Source organism: Phoxinus phoxinus (assembly GCF_949152265.1).
Source record: "Phoxinus phoxinus genome assembly, chromosome: 19".
Classification (NCBI taxonomy): Eukaryota; Metazoa; Chordata; class Actinopteri; order Cypriniformes; family Leuciscidae; genus Phoxinus; species Phoxinus phoxinus.
In genome coordinates this window covers 20678718-20697961 of record NC_136894.1, presented here as the reverse complement: position 1 = coordinate 20697961, position 19244 = coordinate 20678718, and the positions used below count along the sequence as shown (strand labels likewise).

Genomic DNA, 19244 nt, shown 5'->3' with positions numbered 1-19244 from the left:
GCCTGACAAAAACAGTCTAAATCAGGCAACAACAATCTGGCCAATGGGAAAGTTGGGCAGCGGTGGTGAGTGCGTGTCTCTTCACACTCTCCACCCCTGGAGTAAACTCCTGCCTCTTCTTGGGGTACCTGAACCTCCTTTTGACCAGCCTACTCTGGTGTCTGGCAACAAACACCACCATCTGCTTATCATAGTCCAGCTGGTTCTGTCAAAGAGAAATAATGTTGCTCACCTAAGCAGAGAGAGCTTATAATACATAGCAAATGAGAAAACAAAACATGTGCAAGTGTGAACATGTATGACAGCTCAAAGAGGGTAAGTAGAGAAAGTTAAATGTTCCTGGTCTGCTGGTTAGTGAGGGCTAGTTCCAAAGCTCTACAAGATACTCCGCCAGGCTGTTTACTCTGTCCATGTCTGGCACACCAGAGTTATCCACTGCCAGAAAAAAATAAAACAGATGAGCAACAATATGAGGACAGTGAAGTGGGACAAAACACAGAAATATATAACAAGGTATTTAGATACCGCAGACTCGCCAGGAGACACTGAGGCAGCTGGCTGCGACATAGAAGCAACAGCCAGTGTGGAGGAGGCAGAAGCCAGGGTGGAGGAGGCAGCAGTTATGTTTGAGGCAACAGGCTGGGCGGAGACATCAGGCATGAAGGTGGGAGCAGGCTGGAAGAAGGCAACAGCTAAGGTGGAGGCCGCAGCCTGGATGGAGGAGAGTGGCTCAAAAAAGGTTTGGTCTTCCCTTAAGCCCTCGTCTTCTTTGTCCTCACCTTCATCCACAGAGGCAATAATGATGGACAGAGGATAATGGGCATATTTTGTCCAGCATGCCAAGGTTACACCCCTACTCTTTTTCAAAGGACATCCTGGGATTTTTTTATGATCACAGAGAGTCAGTACCTCTACCAGTGGCCAAGTGGAGACTGGGCAGTTTGTCTCATACCACTACTTACAGGCAAGGCCAGGATTGCTTTTGTGGCCATGAACTTCCCAAACCCAGGACTATGACCAGCTTAATCAAGCCATTCTGAGTGAAGTACAAAATCAGTCCTGAGACACATAGCGTTTGAGGTTTTGTTCTCCGAGCACCCCGACAGATTACTCTACACAGCTGCAAGTGGACCCAGTTTAGCCAAAAACAGTGAAGATCACATTATAGATATTATCATGCTTGAACAATATCTGTGGTTGTTGCACCCAGAAGTGACTTGGGTCAGGCAACACAATCCAACCACTGCTGCACAAGTTGCTAACCTAGTAGAGGCCTGCATTGCTGCAAGGAGGGGTGCCGCATGCTGGTGTAACAAGTGTAAAATTGATTTTATTATTTCTGTCCAGACCACTATTGTCGAATACGATTGACAATTAGCATACAGTTTGGATTGGCGGTATAGTTCTGTTCTGGACAATAACTCCCTGTGCATCCATGCAGCCTAGAATGGATAAGAACAGGGAGAGCAGCATTTACACCCCTTACCGCCAATTTCCACTAGATGCGTAACGGCTGCAGAACGGCTCAGCTGCGTGACAGCTCCGTGTTCCGTCATCCGTCAATACCCACCAGGTCCGGATTTGTTGCGTAATGGCTGCGGCCGGCCATGATTGACACGACAGGTCACATGATGATTGTTTCTATACATGGGCGTCGGAAGCGAAAAATAAGTGGGTGTGTCTTGTCCCACCCATATACAATGGTTACGACACCCATGTTTCTATAAACAGAACTACCAAACCAGGAAAAGTTTTCCATCCGATTCCGGAGGAGTAGAGGATAGAACTCTTTTCTGAATGACCAATCTCCCTTTTCTGTGGCTTTTATATTGATTCTACAATGGGTAAGTAGCCTACAATAATGAAATAATTAACTTATAAAATGTTTTTTTTTTTTGTTCCTTTTTTAAATGTATTTGGATAGTAGCCTGCTGAGTAAATAACGTTTTAATTATTGTTCTTGTTTGAAATGGTAAAATGTTTGTGATTTGTTTTACTGATGAGTGACAATAATAAACAAACTTTTACAGTAAAACTTTACAAAATTAATTTATAAATATACATATAAGAAGTTAAGGCTATATGAAACATTCTCCTATACAAAGTTTGTTTAACAGTAACCATTTGAATGCACACTGAATAGTCACCACATGTATATTGTGATCATACTAACATGTTTATTATAATTATTATTATAGTAATTCAATAAATTATTATGTGTATTTCAGTTAAATTCAGTAGCAGGAGAACAATTGCTTTGTTACTTCTGCTGGCAAGACTACGGAGGAGGGGTAGGAGAAGGAGCCAATACTGGGTCCATCCACTGAACCAGCGCAGGCCTCAACAAGGAGATTTTTATCATCTTGTGGAAGAACTGCGTTTGGTCAGTCAACGGCATCACCAGTATTTTCGAATGAGTGCAGAGAAAATGGATGAGCTTCTCTCAATCATTGACCCTGAACTCACCAGACAGAATACCAACTTCAGGTCCGCCATAGAACCAAAGCAGAGACTGGCTGTTGGATTGAGTTGAGCTTCAGATTACATACACAATATATCAAAATAGGTTTGAACTTTTATTTTCAAAATAAAATAAAAAAATTTAACAAGATAGGAACATTTACAAACAGAATTTACAATTTTTAAATAATATTATTTAAAACGTATATAGATCTAAAACTATCAAAACCACAGCAAAATAACTATTTACAGTGTAAAATGGTATTATACCAAATTTGTGTAGGAGTCCTGCCCTACCCCCACTGTGTATCCTGATCAGAGGAAAGCATCTGGGTGAATGTTCCAGTTGGGTTTATTGATGGGGGTTGGGTTAATGGCCTGAAAGTACCTGGCCTAGACAATGTTGCAGTGGGGGTATGGAACATAGAGGGAGGGTGTGAATGAAATGCACTTGAATGTGCTGCTGGTTCCTGCCTTGAAGTTGAGCTGTTCTCTATTTGTTACAGTAAGGTTAAAATGCCAATTTTGGCCTGCTGCCTCCTGTTGTGGTCTAGTTTATGTAGTAGTGGAACCAGGCTCAAGGCAAAATGATAACTCTCATCAAGCTCCGATTCTGGTTTGGGAAGCGGCTCCTGTAAGATTGAGAGAAGCCGTTCTTCCACATCGGATGTGTGTGGTCTGTGGCTCCTCCTTACTTCGGTCGCAGTTGGGACTTGAGGCACCCTATCCCTTGGGCTCCTTGACCTGTGGGGCCTGTCTGTAACCCCAGATGTAGTGTTCCCCGATAGTGTGGTTGTCTCTGGTCCCTGGCTGTCCTGAGGCACTGTTGAACTAATAGGACCTGGTTCATCAGATCCACACATAGAGAGTGGTGTTGAAGATCTTTCCTCTGACAAACCACTGCTCAAATTGCTTTTGGAACTAAAAAAAAAAAGTTAAATAATTGGTTGACCTTCTGACACATTTATGTCATACACACAAAAAATATCTATCACTTTTTTAAAATGTGGATATTGAATTTAACGATGAAGTTGTCAAAAATAGTGAAATGTAATTAAATACAGACCTTCTCGGTTGCAGGTGGGGCACAATAAAGGACATGATTTCACTATATTTCCAGTCCTTTTGTGTACCTCCTGCTGAACCGCTTGCAAATACTTTTTTGCAGTGCTTCACAAAACTGTCCCTTAAAATTCGCCATTTTGCCTTGCAAAGATCAACTAAAAAAAAAAAAGAGAGAGACAGATTAAAATAATAATCACACATTTAACTAATCTTTGTTTATTTTTTTCAATTTACAGATACTTGGCTTCTGGTGACTCATTGATCAGCCTTGCATTCAGCTACCGCCTTGGACACACAACTGTAATGAACTCTGTACATATGGTGTGTGCTGCCATTGAAAAACATATGATGCAGTCATTTTTGCCCCGGCCGACTGCAGATTCATGGAAGGAGGTCACACAACGGTTCTGGGAAAAATGGAACTTCCCAAATTGTCTCGGAGCACTGGATGGGAAGCATATTGTAATTCAAGCACCACCCCTGTCCGGTAGTCAGTACTTCAACTACAAAAAGACATTCTCCATCGTGCTTTTGGCACTTGTGGATGTGGATACCGGTTCAGGTGCATACAGGTCGGGGACTTTGGCTGAACATCTGATGGTGGGGTGTATGCAGGGTCAGATTTGGGGATGGAAATGGAGGGAAACACACTTCACGTTCCTCCTAGTACCTCTCTGCCTGGTGCTGCTCACCTTGGGAACGTACCACATGTCATGGTGGGTGACGCAGCATTCCCTCTGAAGCATTACTTAATGCGACCCTACCCAGGACATAACCTCATCCACAGGAAGAGGATTTTCAATTACAGACTCTCGAGGGCAAGGATGGTAGTTGAAAATGCCTTTGGCATTCTGGCGTTACGTTGGAGGATTTTCCATCGAAGGATTAACCTTCACCCCAAAAATGTGGACACTCTTGTTGTGGCAGCATGCATCCTGCACAATTTCCTCCTTGCCCCAACAGAAAATGTTCAACTGCTGGAAGAGGCAGCGGAACTGGGGAGACGCATGGCACCAGTGAGGAACATGGGGGGAAACAGGGCTTCAAGAGAAGCCTGTGCTATCAGGGAGAGCTTTGCCACTTTCTTCAACTCGCCCGAGGGAAGTGTGTCATGGCAGGACAGAATGGTGTAATAAAACATATCTTTACTGACTGAAAATAGTATATTTGGCTTGTGTGTATGCATTTAGTGTTTTTTTTTTTTTGTGTGTGTGAATTTTTTTACTGTAATATTTTTTTTTGTGAATTGAGTGATTTGTATTGAAACATCATTGGTTTGCTAACTTCATGTCAGCCCCATCATTTAGCAGTATGAACCATCCACACCAAATAAAATAAACTTATACAGTAAACAACAAAGATTAAACTTTTTTTCCCACTCTTATGTCAAGTACAATATTAAAGAAATGGCTAAATTACATATATCTTACAAACATACACACACACACACATATATATATATATGTATATATAAATAAATGAATGCCTTAAATTCGTATTCTATTTATAGCTTAACTCAAATTTAAAATGTTTCATTACATAACATAATACCCTTAAATAAAGTTCTTCATGCAAATCAAACAATCCTGCAATGGCTACTTAATTCAAGTTTTAATGGGTTTTTATCATCTATAGCTATATAATTCCTCATTACAAGTACATGACTAGCTATTAGCTATATGTCATTATTTTTTAGAAAAAAAAAGTGACTTACCATCCACACCCATTACTTCTGCTATATTTTTCCACGCTGCATCCTTTTTAATATTGTCCTTATAAAAAGGATGTGAAGGATCATATATAATTGGTTGATGTTGTACTTCGAGAATCAGCATCTCTTCATCCATCGTGTCAACGGGGTTAAAGGTGTTCGAAAAAAAACTTCAACAGCCCTGTCTCCGCCCATTATGACGTTTTCAAGGTGTAGTGTAGGGAAATATGAGCACGGTGTATTTTATTTTGAAAATTAAGCGGATATTTTATTTTGGTTTGGTTTGTTCTGTTTTTTGCTCGACTTCCTGTCCTGCGCACTCTGCCCTGTAGTGCTGCGGAGCTCTCCGGCATCCGGCAAAAATAGAAGCTCTGCGTATCAGCTCCGGAGGCCTGCGGATCGCCGGAGTCGGAACGCAGCCGTTCCGCGGTCAGTGGAAATACACACATTTGACTTTAATGGAAACCGATTGACTCCGCAGCCGTGCCGGAGCCGTAACGCAGCCGTAACGCATCTAGTGGAAATTGGGGGTTAGGGTAAACAGAACAGAACCAACATTAATGTATTGCAGATATCAATAATTCAAGATTTTAAAGCTGGGGAAGGAGGAGGGTAATTAGCTCATGAGAAACACGATAGCTGCTGAGAATACTGAAGGAGCTTATGTATACAGTGATAGGCGTCGTATTCATATAGGTAGACGTGGATCAGCTGAGAGTCAGCTGATGCGAGCTTGCCTAACGTGACCTGCCAGAACTGACGCTACGCTTGATTTTCACTCAAAATCCTCCCTTTCCTTTATAATTTAAAAACTAGGGATGCACCGATCGGGCCTGATACTGAACTCATGTACTCGTACTCGTAAAAATGCCCCGATACCAACAACCGATACCAGGTAGCGTGTGTGTTTGCGTCCAGACAAAGAGACACTGACAACATAAATTATAATGGGGATAAAAAAGAAGGCTGTCTATGAAGTAAATGTATCTTATCAGTGGAAACGGAATATAGTCACACCTATATAGCTGTGGTGCGCGAGCTGATAAGAGAAAAACGCGCAGTGGATTGAGCGTGCAATGGCACAGACTTTTTTGCATCCCTTTTTTTACAGACGTCAGTGGAAAGTTTGTAGTTCAGTCGGATGTCAATGGCAAAGAAAGTAAAATGAGGCATGTAGCTTATTATTAACGTTAACTGACGAGAGAGAGAGCGAGAGCACTTCTGTTGAATACTCTTGATGGCTGATCGTTCACTCAGCACGTGCATATGTATGTAAAACATGAACGGTTACCTGAATTATGATTAATGAGTGGTTCTCTACATTATTACAGGACGTTTGCAGGTCAAGAAGTTCCATGAACTTCAAACATCCAAAGCGCACGCCCCGAAAACCATCGCGTCTGGACGAAATCAGGATGACTCATTCATTCTAAGATTCAGAAAGCTTTTAACCTATGGACTCATTTTATGTAAATCACAGGTCCAGCACCAAAGAGTCTGCATCAAATTGCTCCATTGACACCTTTAGGGGCATGTGAGAGTGTACGCAGAAAAGACCCCCCAAACTCGTGAGCTTCAAAAAGATCTTAATCAACTCAAGAAGGCCAGGTGGCATGGATGGACCTCTCAGAGATGCCAAATACACATACACCAACATTATTTCCATTTAACTCAGAATATAAGTCATTCCAAAATGTATACGATATATTCCTTTTTTTTTTTTTTAATCAAATTTTTCTTTATTTTTTCATTTAGAGAAAAACATACAGAAATGCCTCACAGAAATAGAATATAAATGTGTATATACATCCATTTACATACATGTCTATATATAAGCATATATAATGAAACATAATTAACATAACAAAATAAAAAGAAACAAAAGAAAATAAAAATAAATAAATTAAATAATAATAATAATAATAATTTAAATAAACAAAATATATATATACATATATATAAATAAATAAAATCCCATGTGGAACCCACCCGCCCCTTGGATCCAGATCCCCATATCTCACTCACATATTAAATCTAAAGCCCACGGAGAGTGGTCAGCAAAGAGTGCCAAGCCTCTATTGCTGACTCTTTGGCACCGTGGACTCTAGCTATTGACAACTCCAAGTAAACAATATCCAAATACATTAAAACCCAAGCTCGAAAGCAGAGTGAGTGTGGAGGTTTCCAGCGTGTGGCAAGTAGTTTTTTAGCAGCTGTAAGTCCAGCCAACAATGCCCTTCTCTTGTCCAGTGTCAACCCCAACTTTGACAAATCATTCAAAATAAGTGTAGCGGGCGTACATGGCAATCTAATCTTAAACAACTTAGAGAGGTTAAAGGCAATCATCTTCCAAAAGTCGGCCACTGGGGAACATTCCCAGAACATGTGAAAGTAACTGCCAATCACTTTAGCAGAACAGAAAGTAGGTCTCATATTGACGCTAAAGGGTGCCATGTGCGTTGGATGTAGACGATTTGTCAAAAGCGTCAGTATATGACGCCCAAGGATGAGAATGCGTTGGACCCTCAGACAGGGCCACAGAACCGCTTCAATGTGTCAGTAAAACCATAGTAAAAGTTAGAGATGACCTTTGGCATCCTAAAGGCACGTTTCAACAGCAAAATGTAAAGCGCTTTGGTGGCCATTGGGTCTGTGAAAGCGCTATATAAATGCAGTCCATTTACCATTTACCATCACAGATAGTGGCTGCATGTGCCATTCTGCACAATATAGCCACCATAGAAAGGAGCCAGAACCACCACAAAGCTTCTCCCCGATGAAACTGACCCGATCACACTTGACCACCCAGCTGGTGCAAATGTAGTTGCAATCACCATACAATATTACACTTAATAAAAGCACATTGAAACTACAGATAGGTCTCAAACTGTTTTGTTGGTTTTGTGGGATGGGAGGGAGAAAGAGAGCGAGAGAAAGTTGCATTAATAAATATTCATGCTAAAGTGTTACTTGGTTAAATAAGTTCACATACTGAGATCAGCTAATCCAGCCGTTTGTTCTCCAATTTATTTATTTTTTAAATGTGGCGCCTCCTCAGCTCACAGTCAGGCTCCTTTAGTGTCCAGTCTAGCTCTATAGGCTCCTTTAGTGTGCAGTCTAGCTCTATAGGCTCCTTTTGTAAAGGGCCCTGACTGAGTCTGTTTCCACCTGAAACATAATTCCACCACAAACATGATAATTACAAGTTTTCTGGAGGCTAATCAACTCACAAAAAGTTCCTTGACAAACACCTGTAATTTATTTAGGGTTAAGGCAAGGTTTTAAATCCTTACCTTGTTCACATTTCTTCTGAAGCCTGTTGAGGTAGAGGCTTCAGTTTCTGGGACAGGTTGTGAAAAATCCTACAATAAAAGAGATGGGGGCCAGTCCCTGTTTTATGCCACACATTCAAATGTTTGCCTTAATAAAAAGCCCAGTGCATTCACCTCAGCAACTGTCTCAGAACACAGACAGAGTGTGTTCATCATTTCCTCCACCCTAATAAATAAAAGTAGGCCAATATAAAGCATAACTGTTATAAAGCAGGTTATGTTTCTGGTGTTCTGTCTGCTGCATACTGACCTCTGTGTGCGAGACTGTGTGTGTGCTGGCTTCAACAGGGACACTGCATTTCCCTCTACTGCAGAACATACAGTCAGCCATATTTAAAACTTAAAATAGTAATGTATCGCACAAATACCCAGTGTTACTTGCTTAGAGGAGCCAGCACCAGGGTCAGATTGTACAGCACCTGTAATCCCATCCTCCATCCATAATCTGTGGCCCTCCACCGGTTTTCTGAATTTCACTCTTTTTTCGGTTTGCCTCAAACAAGTGTTTGTGATTAATGTTTACAAAAATAATAAAAGGTTGTGTGTAAATACTTACTTTGAATTATATTTTTATATGTTGTCTTTATCTGCTGCCAAGAACGTTTGGAGTTGCATCTAAAAAGCAATGAATATTAATCTTTATTAGTATATACATGCACATTTTTTATATATTATAAAAATATAGGCTATATTTCACACACACATTCATAGCCTACATATATACATAATTTTACATGAATATAGAACGTATTTGTTTAGCGTAGGCTACACATTAACGCAATCAGCAATCTTTCTCCAACAGTCTTCTCTTGCTTTGGCAGCAGAGACCGTATTGTTTCGAGCTTGTAATACATATTTAAATTCATCGTAATTCTGAATGATTATCTCTTGCTCCTCCGCGGAAAAAAATATATCGCTCTCGCTCTATCCATATCGAATGCGATTGGTTGTTCGGTGCCAACGTCACTTTGGTATGTGCACGCGCTCGTGGATTAATCATAGCTTAAGATCAAAGCCTGAGTTGACAGAGAAAGTTGATGAGCTTTCCTTCAGTGATTCTGCTTGTTAACAGCAGGAGTTCATAATTAATGCTCAATCACCACTTAATTATCTCATTAACTTCAACACTGCTTCAATGGTACTTTAACTCTGTAGTGTGCACACATATGAACACTGAGCAGTGCTAATTTAACTTCTGTGTACTATTACATAAATCTTACCCATTTCATTTATGTATGACTGCAAATATGAATCACATTCAGTTTATTAATACAATTACATAAATCGTATCTGTTTCATTTATATATGACTTAAAAATATGAATCACATTCAGATTATTAATTGGTTTATGTTAAAACTATGGGTGGGAACGCATGGGTCAGAGTTTGCGTGCAGGTGCGCAAATTTTCCCGTCCAGTTTGTTTTTATAAATCACAATTTATGCGTCGGAAGTGGCGTACGCCTCTTTCTTGGACTGTTTTGTGCGTACGCAACGGTTATAAATGAGGCCACTGGTCTTTGCTTAGAAGAAGGAAAAGTTTCCTACAACGACATTCAAGGTTAGTGACATCACCAACCCCAATATTTAAATAAACCCCGCCCCGGAACACGATTTATAGATTATCAAGACAGAATATGCTAATCAATGACTAGAAGATAACTAGCCTACACATAAGCTACATACATTCATTAACTAACCAATCAGAAATGTTGTCTACATGTTTTTTCAATTCTTCTTGAGTCTCTCCATCTTTCTGACTCTGGTTTGAACATAAAAGGCTAAAAGTTTTTTAAAAATGTTCAGTGCATGTCTGTGTGAGGTAATCGAAGCTGCTAAGGACAAGAGCTCTTGAAGCTCCGCCCCCTGTGCTCGGAGCAGCAGCTCATTTGCATTTAAAGTTACAGACACAAAACAAGGCGTTTTTGCTCACCCTCAAAAAGTAACAACTTTAACATGCTATATAAAAATATCTGTGGGGTATTTTGAGCTAAAACTTCACATACACACTCTGGGGACATCAAAAGGGACCATCAAAATAAAGTGTTACAGATCCTGTACATGTTTTCTATTTCTCTGGGAGTATTTTCCTTCAGAATTGATTATGTGATGTACCTTAGTATCAGAGTGCATCTGTTTTCATCTCTGCAGACATGAGATAATGCAATATCTGCTATATTCTCTTAAAGGTGTTAAAAAAAAACCATAGGAGCTTATGCTCTCTTTGAGTCAGTAAAAATTTAGTTAATCAGAGTGGTCCAAGGCTTTCGGACTTTTGTCACACTTGAACTAAGAACTGGAACTGGAAAACACAAAAACAATTAATTTTTTTAATTGTCAAAAAAGAACAAAAAAAACAACTGGCAACACACATACACACAAATGAAGGCATGAGACTATAGAACATCCCCAATGCAGATACAAATTTTCAAATAAATATTCTTCAAGGTTTTACTTGTTTTTTTCCCCCTGCCGTCAACCATACTAACTTGAATTATGACAATATCTGACACTACATTATAAATATAAAAACCTAAAAACTGCTCAAAACTAATTAAAAAAATGCTAAAACTTTACCCTCCCCAATTAAAAAATTAAAATATCTATACCTGAAGTAATAAACTGAAGATAAACTGACTTTAGGACCCAGGGGAACAGTTAATTTCATAATTAATTTCCTTTTCTACTTCTAGGTTTATAAATAAAAAGCATAAAAAAAATGACGATGACTGTTCAGAACGACCACATGACCTACAGCCCCATATACATGTTTTATGGCGTAAGAGTAAAAAAGAAATAGAGGAACAGTGTTTCAGAGAGACAGTACATCAACCAGATCACATCTATGAGACTATGAGTGTCATTGGTTTACTCCATCTTTCGTTTTATGGGTTCATTGTGACAACACATGGTAAGTCTATTTTTTACCATTAGTAATACTCTTGTCTTTAATGAGTTGAATTGTTATGCTACGTTGTGTCAGCTCTCCAGCACCAGCGAGTCCGACCCAATGGCATGGCTATTCTTCCCTGTGGTGACCTGAAGGTTGGGAAAGTGACCTGGAGCAGAGATATGAAAGGACATCAAGTGTCCATCCTCAGCACTGATAATGGAGAGATAATCAGACACATGAATAATAACAATCACAACTTATTGTCAGACCTGTCTCTGATTATCTGGTTTGTCTCAATTGGGGATGAAGGCTTGTATTTTTGCAACGGGACACCTGTGGCATGTCTAACAGTGAAAACAGGTAAGAAACCAGAACCTCCCCATGATATGCACTGAAAAACAAACAAACCAAAAACTATTTGAATCTTATATGGTATAAATTTAACATATGTAATATTAAATGTTGTGGAATAATATTTTGTGATTGCATAGTAACTGATTTAAAAACAAAACTGCATAATATGGAATCCTCTCTGTTAAATATATGTTCCAGGATGTTGAAAGGCTGTAGCTATTTGTCATATATTTTGAAGTTTTGGAATTTAATGAATTGCTAATGAAATTTTGCCTAACAGGGCATAATGTGTACAAGGGGGACAGATAAGATGGTAAAACATCAATAATATCACAATGGTCTCAAAAATCTACTTAAGCTTACTGTGCTTTTGGGAAACACAGCCCAGGTCAAAAGACAAACAAGAGATTTTAGTAACATTTTGAAACAATGTTTAATTTGTGTAAAAAATAATTTCACTACAAGGTACACAAACACGTTTCTTCTGATATGAAAGTGAGTTAAATTAATTTAAAATATGTATTTAAATTGTGTTATTTTATATATATTGTCTGTCAAGATAATGTTGTGTCTTGTGTTAATTTAATTTCTCTGTGTTGGTTTCATGTGCTTCAGTTCAGTCTTAATCCCCTGCTAGTAAGTCTCCTTGGTTACGGATTACTTTCAGCTGTGTGTCCTTAAGTTCCTTCTGTATTTATTTATTAAAGAAAGTTAGCATTTAATCTTTCTTATCTTCATTCTGAGAACTACCACATCAGTTGTGACATCTTTTATATAAACAATTCTCTTGGGAGCGGTTTCAGTCAAATTTAATATAATTTTTATTTTATGAATTAATTGAGAAGAACTAAATTTTACTTTGTTGCTTTTATGATTTACACAGCAGATGGACAGAACAGGACAGATCTGACTGACTGTCTCAAAGGTCAGTAAGAAATTAAGTGTATCACTCTTGAATTTTAGCTGCTGCTGCTAACTCATTTCCGTTTTTTATTTTTACGAAATCGAAGCAAATACTGCACAGCTGTTGGGGTTCTCTGTGTGTTTTGATGGAATTCAGAACCAACTTGTGTAATAGAGATTCCAGATCATCATTCATTCGTTATTTCATATTTTCGCTTCCTCATTATGAATGTTATTACTGTAGTAAAATAAATGAGGATTTATGAACGGGTTGTCTCAAATGAAAGAGACAAAGAGAAAACCTGCTTTATTAATGGAAAGTTGTGCTATCCTGGGACCGGATTCACAACATGTTATAAATTATTTATTTTTAATTCTCTAATTTAAAAATGTTATGAATACATTGTATTATCGTATTGTGTGCTTATCAATTATGTTCTTAAGAAAAGAACAAAACAAAAACCTAAGAATAAAGCACTTTGTAAAAAAAGTAAGTTAAGATTTTGGATTTATTGAGTTGTTTCAAATATTAAGCATTAAACATTATAATGCTAAATACATGTAAGACATTAGTACTGTGATATTTTACTTTTATAATCTAGCATACTTTTAGGCTTATTGGATGTTTGTGTTTCTGATGGAAATTCTAGGCTACAGGTTAGTAAGAGGGAGAAATCTTCCATTCTCCTCACCCTCCCTGACTTTTCCCCTCAAGGCTAAATTGTTACCAGAATGAAATTTCTTTTATAATATTGTTAAATGAATCATCTCACATACTTTACTTTTAAGAACTTAAGAAGTTAGCAAGAAATGCACTTAGGAGCATTCTTAAATACAATTGCAGTTTGATTCACTGACGATTAGACTGCCAACTAGTCTCCCCTGTGAAGGATCCCTTTACAGATAAAGCGTTGTTGGGATATTTTCGGTTTTGATACAATTCTGTATCAAAATTTTAAGGGCAGACAAGTAGTTTAAGGCTTGGTTTGTAGGGAATTACAAACCTGCGCACATATATTCAAATGCGCATAACTATAGAATTAATTCTTAATGCGCACGTGACCGCCATCAGCATTTCTCACAGGTTCGCGTTTAAAGTCTGTGTAGAAACAACGATGTCGTCTTAGCGGCCTCTAATTTAATAATTAATGATCCTTGCGAAAATTAAAGCTAACTTTAGCTGAAAAAAAATCTTTATTCAAGAACCGCTATAAAGCCAAAACAATCTCTGTTACCTTAAATTATCCGTACTGTAAATCCGCTTTGAAACAATCTACATTGTTAATAGTGCAATATAAATGAAGATGACTTGACTTGATGATTCAAGATGGAGCCCATTCACTGATAATAAAAAGTAGGGTTACTATTGTATGCCAGAATATGTCCTATGGTGAGAATTACATTTTAAAAATGTTTTTTTTTTCATCTTCAGGTGCTGTTCATGTGAATGTGATGGAGCAAGTGTTGATGTTTGGGGGTGTTGGACTGGCAGCTCTGATGTTTCTCTTTGCTACTGTGGCTGCAGTGCAAGCTTTATACTCTTCTGTCAATGTAAAGCAAAGAGCTCACACTACAGACCACGTTCAGACACAGGAGACTGATCTGTATTACATTAACCTGAGAGAACAGCAATGAAACTGATTTAAGGTGTTCAAGAAAGCTTTTTGACAATTAAAATCCCTTTAATTGCCATGCAGCTTGTTGAGAATAGTGCTATTATTTTAAGTGACCAGTATATATACATTAAAAAAAATAAAAAATAAAAAAAAATAACCAGCTGAACAATAAAGTGGGACATGTGCAATAAAATGCCACAGACTTACACAGACCAAGCTATCTAGAAAACCAGAGTATCATAATTGTTATGTATGATTATGTGTGATTACTCAACATATCTGTGATGAAATAAAATGCAGAAATGATTCAAGGATTTTGTTTCTCCACTTCTCTTCCTGTTTCACGCTATATGTCACAAGACAACTGAGTGGCAAACCAGAAGCATTGCAAAAGCACATGGATATGATATGAGTACGTGGTGATACTTTTATTGACTGATCAATAAGTATAATTGTAGTCCAAGTACAATAATTGTATAAATGTGTAAAAGCATCTTTACACCTCCATGAACATGCAGATGATATCATTTTAACTGAACTATCATTAAAAAAAGCAACACATTTTTTAGTTTTTAGGTATACATGGTTATCACATTAATTTGAAAAGTTTTTAAAATAAGATTATGGTTGAAAATCAAAAAACTTTGGTTACACTTTATTTCGATAGTCCACTTTAGACATTCTACTAACTATAAGCAACTTTTCAACAACATTGTCAACTATCTCTCATTAGAGAATGAGTAGACTGTCGGTAGACTGCTAGGTTAGGGTTAGGTTTAAGTTGACTTGTAGTTGCCAAGTGACTTATAGTCAGTAGAATGTCTGTTGAAGGAGCATCAAATTAAAGTGTTAGCAGGTATTAAGCAGACAGTCTACTAATACTCTAATGACAGTTAGTTGACATGTAGTTGCAAAGTTACTTATAGTAAGTAGAATGTCTCAAGTGGACTATCGAAATAAAGTGTTACCAAAACGGTCACTATAATTATACTCATAACTGCAGTTCACCATAGTGCCGTTTTTTTATTTTATAGATTGTCTCTCTGGAGTGCACTCATACCGCTGCCAAAAAATACCTAGTATACAGTTGTTGTGCTTGTTGTGACTCTCACTTTCATTATGAAAAAATCGTCTTAATAATATTATCTAATTAATCATCTTCCTGCACCAGACGTGTTTGGAAGTATACTAAACTCCACTATGATGTGGGTTTGTGTGTTATACACTGGTGAAATAAATGGGAGAGAATGAAATCTGTGTAGATGGCTGCCGTTTTATTATTTAGGGGTTCAAACACGAAGTGCTGAAAGCCTATTGTAATTGTAAGGATTATAATTAAACCGTAAGGTCTAGAGACTTGAAACTTAGCCAGATGGTAGGTCTCAATCTGGGGAGAGACTGAAAAGGTATGACCCCGATTGGCCATTAGGGGGGCTACAGGGATTAAAAATGTGAAACTGCTCATAAATCCTAGACCGTTTTATGTAGACTCAAGTGCCTTATATTATTGGGACTTAATCCATAGATCAAGACGAACAAGATATATCTCCGATTTTATTTCCGCCATTATTTTTTTCTCCTCAAAAAAAGTTGAAATTTCGATTCACTGTCGCTAAGGGGTGCCAAAAACTTTTAAAGTGGCCAGGGCCACTTTTACTAAAATGGCTGTAACTTGTGAACGGAATTAGATATTTTCATCAAACTCAGTACATGTGTGTATGGGCTCAATCTTTGGTCACGTGAGAAAAAAAGCGGCGATTGACGCCACAGGAAAAGAACATGAAAATTGCTATAATTGTCTATGAGGACATTAGCATATCTCAAAAAACATGGCTGCCATCGGCCAATGAAGTTTTGAGCCCCTATTAGAAAAGGTTCACTGAGACCTCGGAACACGGTGGGAATGTTTGACTCATGGCCCGCTAACGAGCTTTACTCTGTAATCATGTGGTGTTTCACACATCCACAATATTCATATGATTTGATTGATAGATCTAATACTGAACAACTTTGCCACAAGAACCACTCCTGCCAATCAAATCATTCATTAAATATTTGCAATTAGGGAAAAATATATACTTTCGAAAACTAGTCCTAGGTTTATCGCTCAACCTCAATAAAGTACAATTTTCTGGACTTTAGGTCAATACTTAAAATTGAATTGACAAAATTGAAATACAAAAACTAAATTGACTTTACCCTTTGGGTAGCCACCAGCCATGACAGGGTCATTTAGAAAAGGGACATGGCCAAATATAACCAAATGCCTATAAATCCTAAACGAAAACTCCAAACTTCACGAAATTAAGTGAGCCTATGTGACATGATTCTAAACAAGCATTCAAACTTTTATGGAGATCGGATCATAGGTGGCACAATAACTTTTAAACATTTTTAAAAACCATTTTTGGTAAATTGCCTGTATTGGCTGTAAATGGTCTTTTCCATCTATAAACTTAATACCTTTTTACACGTGCTTAAAGGCCTTAAAGTGCTTGAACCCAGTTAATTGCTGCTTGGAGCTATATTTATTATTATTATTATTTACAATCAATAAGACCCCTTTCTCAATAATAACATCACTATTTCAAACTCTTCACACAGTTCTCTTTACCTATATGCTGTTCATTTCACATTCAAAATGCACTGAAACTACCAAAAACACTTCATACATCTCAAATCAACTCATTCCTCCATAGCACAAGCAAAGATCGCCTGTATCAATTACAAAGTATTGCTACTGACCAATAAGGCCCTAAATGATTTAGCTCCTGTGTATTTACCTAATCTTCTATCGCCTTACAATCCATCACGTTCTTTAAGGTCGCAAAACTCTGGGCTTTTGATAGTACCTAGAATATCTAAGTCTACTAAAGGAGGGAGAGCGTTTTCACATTTGACTCGTAAACTCTGGAATAGCATTCCTGATAATGTTCGGGACTCTCCCAGTTTAAATCTAGATGAAAGACGCATCTCTTTAGCCTAGCATTCATATGTTAATGGCATTGTCATTAGTATCTTTTAACGCCATGACGGCTCAGGGATAGTGTCAAACGGTCTTTTTTTGTTTGCTAAAAAGCACAAGTCATATTTTTGTTTCCTTCAGGAGTGTCATTCTAATAAAGAACATTACAAATGGTGGAAATCTCAGTGGTGTAATGATATTTGGAGTTCACATGGCACTGAACACTCTGCTGGAGTAAGCATTTTGAGAAATACATTTGAGGGGGATATATTAGGATCAGATTCAGATAGTTTGGGCCACTTTCATTTATTAGTGATTTAATTTAACCAACAAACAATAATTCTGGGAAATATATATGGGTACAATACTTCTACGGATAATAAATTTTTCTTTGACAAGTTAGATCAGAAACTCACAGATTGGTGAATAAATTCCCTAATGCTTTTTTCATACTAGGAGGAGACTTTATGTATCAATTAATAATTACTTGGATAGATATCCGCCAAAGGGGAGTGTGTGTCTTAGGCCTGCAATGTTAGGACTAATAAATAAGTTTGAATTGGTGGACATTTGGAGAGAAAGATACCCTAAATTTTGATTTAAATGTTGGCATTCAATATACCCCATTAACTAACCATAAAACTATCTTTATTAATACCCTTTTAACGGCAGATTATACACCAGGCCATAGCAAAGCCTCTTTGTGGAAACTTAACAGTTCACTCTTAGAATTACCAGATGTAAATGATAAAATTAAAGAATTAATTGCTAACTATTGGAAATCAGCCATATTTTTCTGTTAGCTAAATTTCACATTCACAAATGTACCTTTTCTAAATGCAATCCTCTTTTTTTAAGATATAAATTTGAAATAAAAATGTATTTTGAGTCTATTGAGTTCTCTAAAAACTTAAAAGCTTTAAGAACAGTGGCTGTGTTTAAAGACTTTGCACTTAATCTGGATCGAAAGACTGAAGGATGATGTTTGATGTTAAAGTTTTTGTGTTTTGTTGTTTTCTTCAACAAGCATTTAATAAAAAAAATATAAGAATAATAAAAAAAAAAGAGCGAAGGGGCGTCGTCTATCTTTTTTTACAGTCCATGTTCTAGCCCGGCCGCTGGCTCAAAACCACACCCATAGCGGTAAACTCGAGGAACGCCCATCAACGTACAAATGAGGGGAGGCGTCGCAACACCACGCTTCAGTCGTGTTGCAAAAGTGGACCATTTGGAAGCACATAGTGAAAACAGGTCACAAAAACAAACCGATGAAAACAAGCTGTAGAAAAGAAGAAGTGGAGAAAGAAAGCAACAGTGATTTCAGTATTTGTTACCACAATAAACAAAACAATGTTTCTAAGCATCGAAAACCACGCTAAAATCAAATAAATAATAATAATAAAATAAATAAAAAACACTTACACGCTGCCGTGCACTTGTGTTGCTGAATGCTGCTCCTGTTAGAAGGTTTGAAACGGTTTAACAGTTTAGAAATGAGTATGTATATGTGCATATTGGCCTGTTACACTGAGTTTTGGCAGTGGTTGTATTTGAGTGAGAAAAGAATGAATGCAATTTGACAGTAGTCACTGAACAAATTGAATGCCAAAGCAATGGAAAATGATTAACAGTTTAACCCACATTGATAGTCTGTTGTTCCCATTGTGTGAAGAGTTTAAGTATTAAGAAGGGTCCTAGCTATTGTCTTTAAAAAAAAGAAAAAGTAATATGATAGGAAATTTGTGACGATCATATGCTATATGCTTGTTGAAAATGTAATGAGATACGTATGTGATGCGTGTGCTGCACATGATGGAAATGTTAAGAGTTATTTTTAAAATTTAGGGAGTTTTCTGGCCTCATCATGACAGCAGTTTCATAATCATTCATCAGGAAGCCTTGTCCTATGAGAAATTGCTTTCTCAATTATTCATGACACTTCTGTTT

The 19244-nt window shown here is 37.6% G+C and overlaps 1 protein-coding gene across 1 annotated transcript; it reads left to right on the top strand.

The window, feature by feature from the left end:
* The first annotated feature begins 11296 nt into the window (after positions 1-11296).
* Positions 11297-14645, top strand: LOC306987390 (uncharacterized protein). Its single transcript, XM_079591595.1, has 4 exons — positions 11297-11477; positions 11550-11819; positions 12697-12738; positions 14149-14645. The coding sequence occupies exons 1-4, from the start codon at positions 11420-11422 to the stop codon at positions 14349-14351; spliced, it is 573 nt and encodes a 190-aa protein (XP_079447721.1). The 5' UTR covers positions 11297-11419; the 3' UTR covers positions 14352-14645.
* Positions 14646-19244: the final 4599 nt, after the last annotated feature.

Excerpts from the sequence above, each read along its gene's own strand:
- LOC306987390 (XM_079591595.1), top strand. The coding sequence starts at position 11,420 with ATGAGTGTCATTGGTTTACTCCATCTTTCGTTTTATGGGTTCATTGTG. Across the intron at positions 11,820-12,696 it reads ATGTCTAACAGTGAAAACAG|CAGATGGACAGAACAGGACA; the intron begins GTAAGAAACCAG and ends TGATTTACACAG. Across the intron at positions 12,739-14,148 it reads TCTGACTGACTGTCTCAAAG|GTGCTGTTCATGTGAATGTG; the intron begins GTCAGTAAGAAA and ends TTTCATCTTCAG.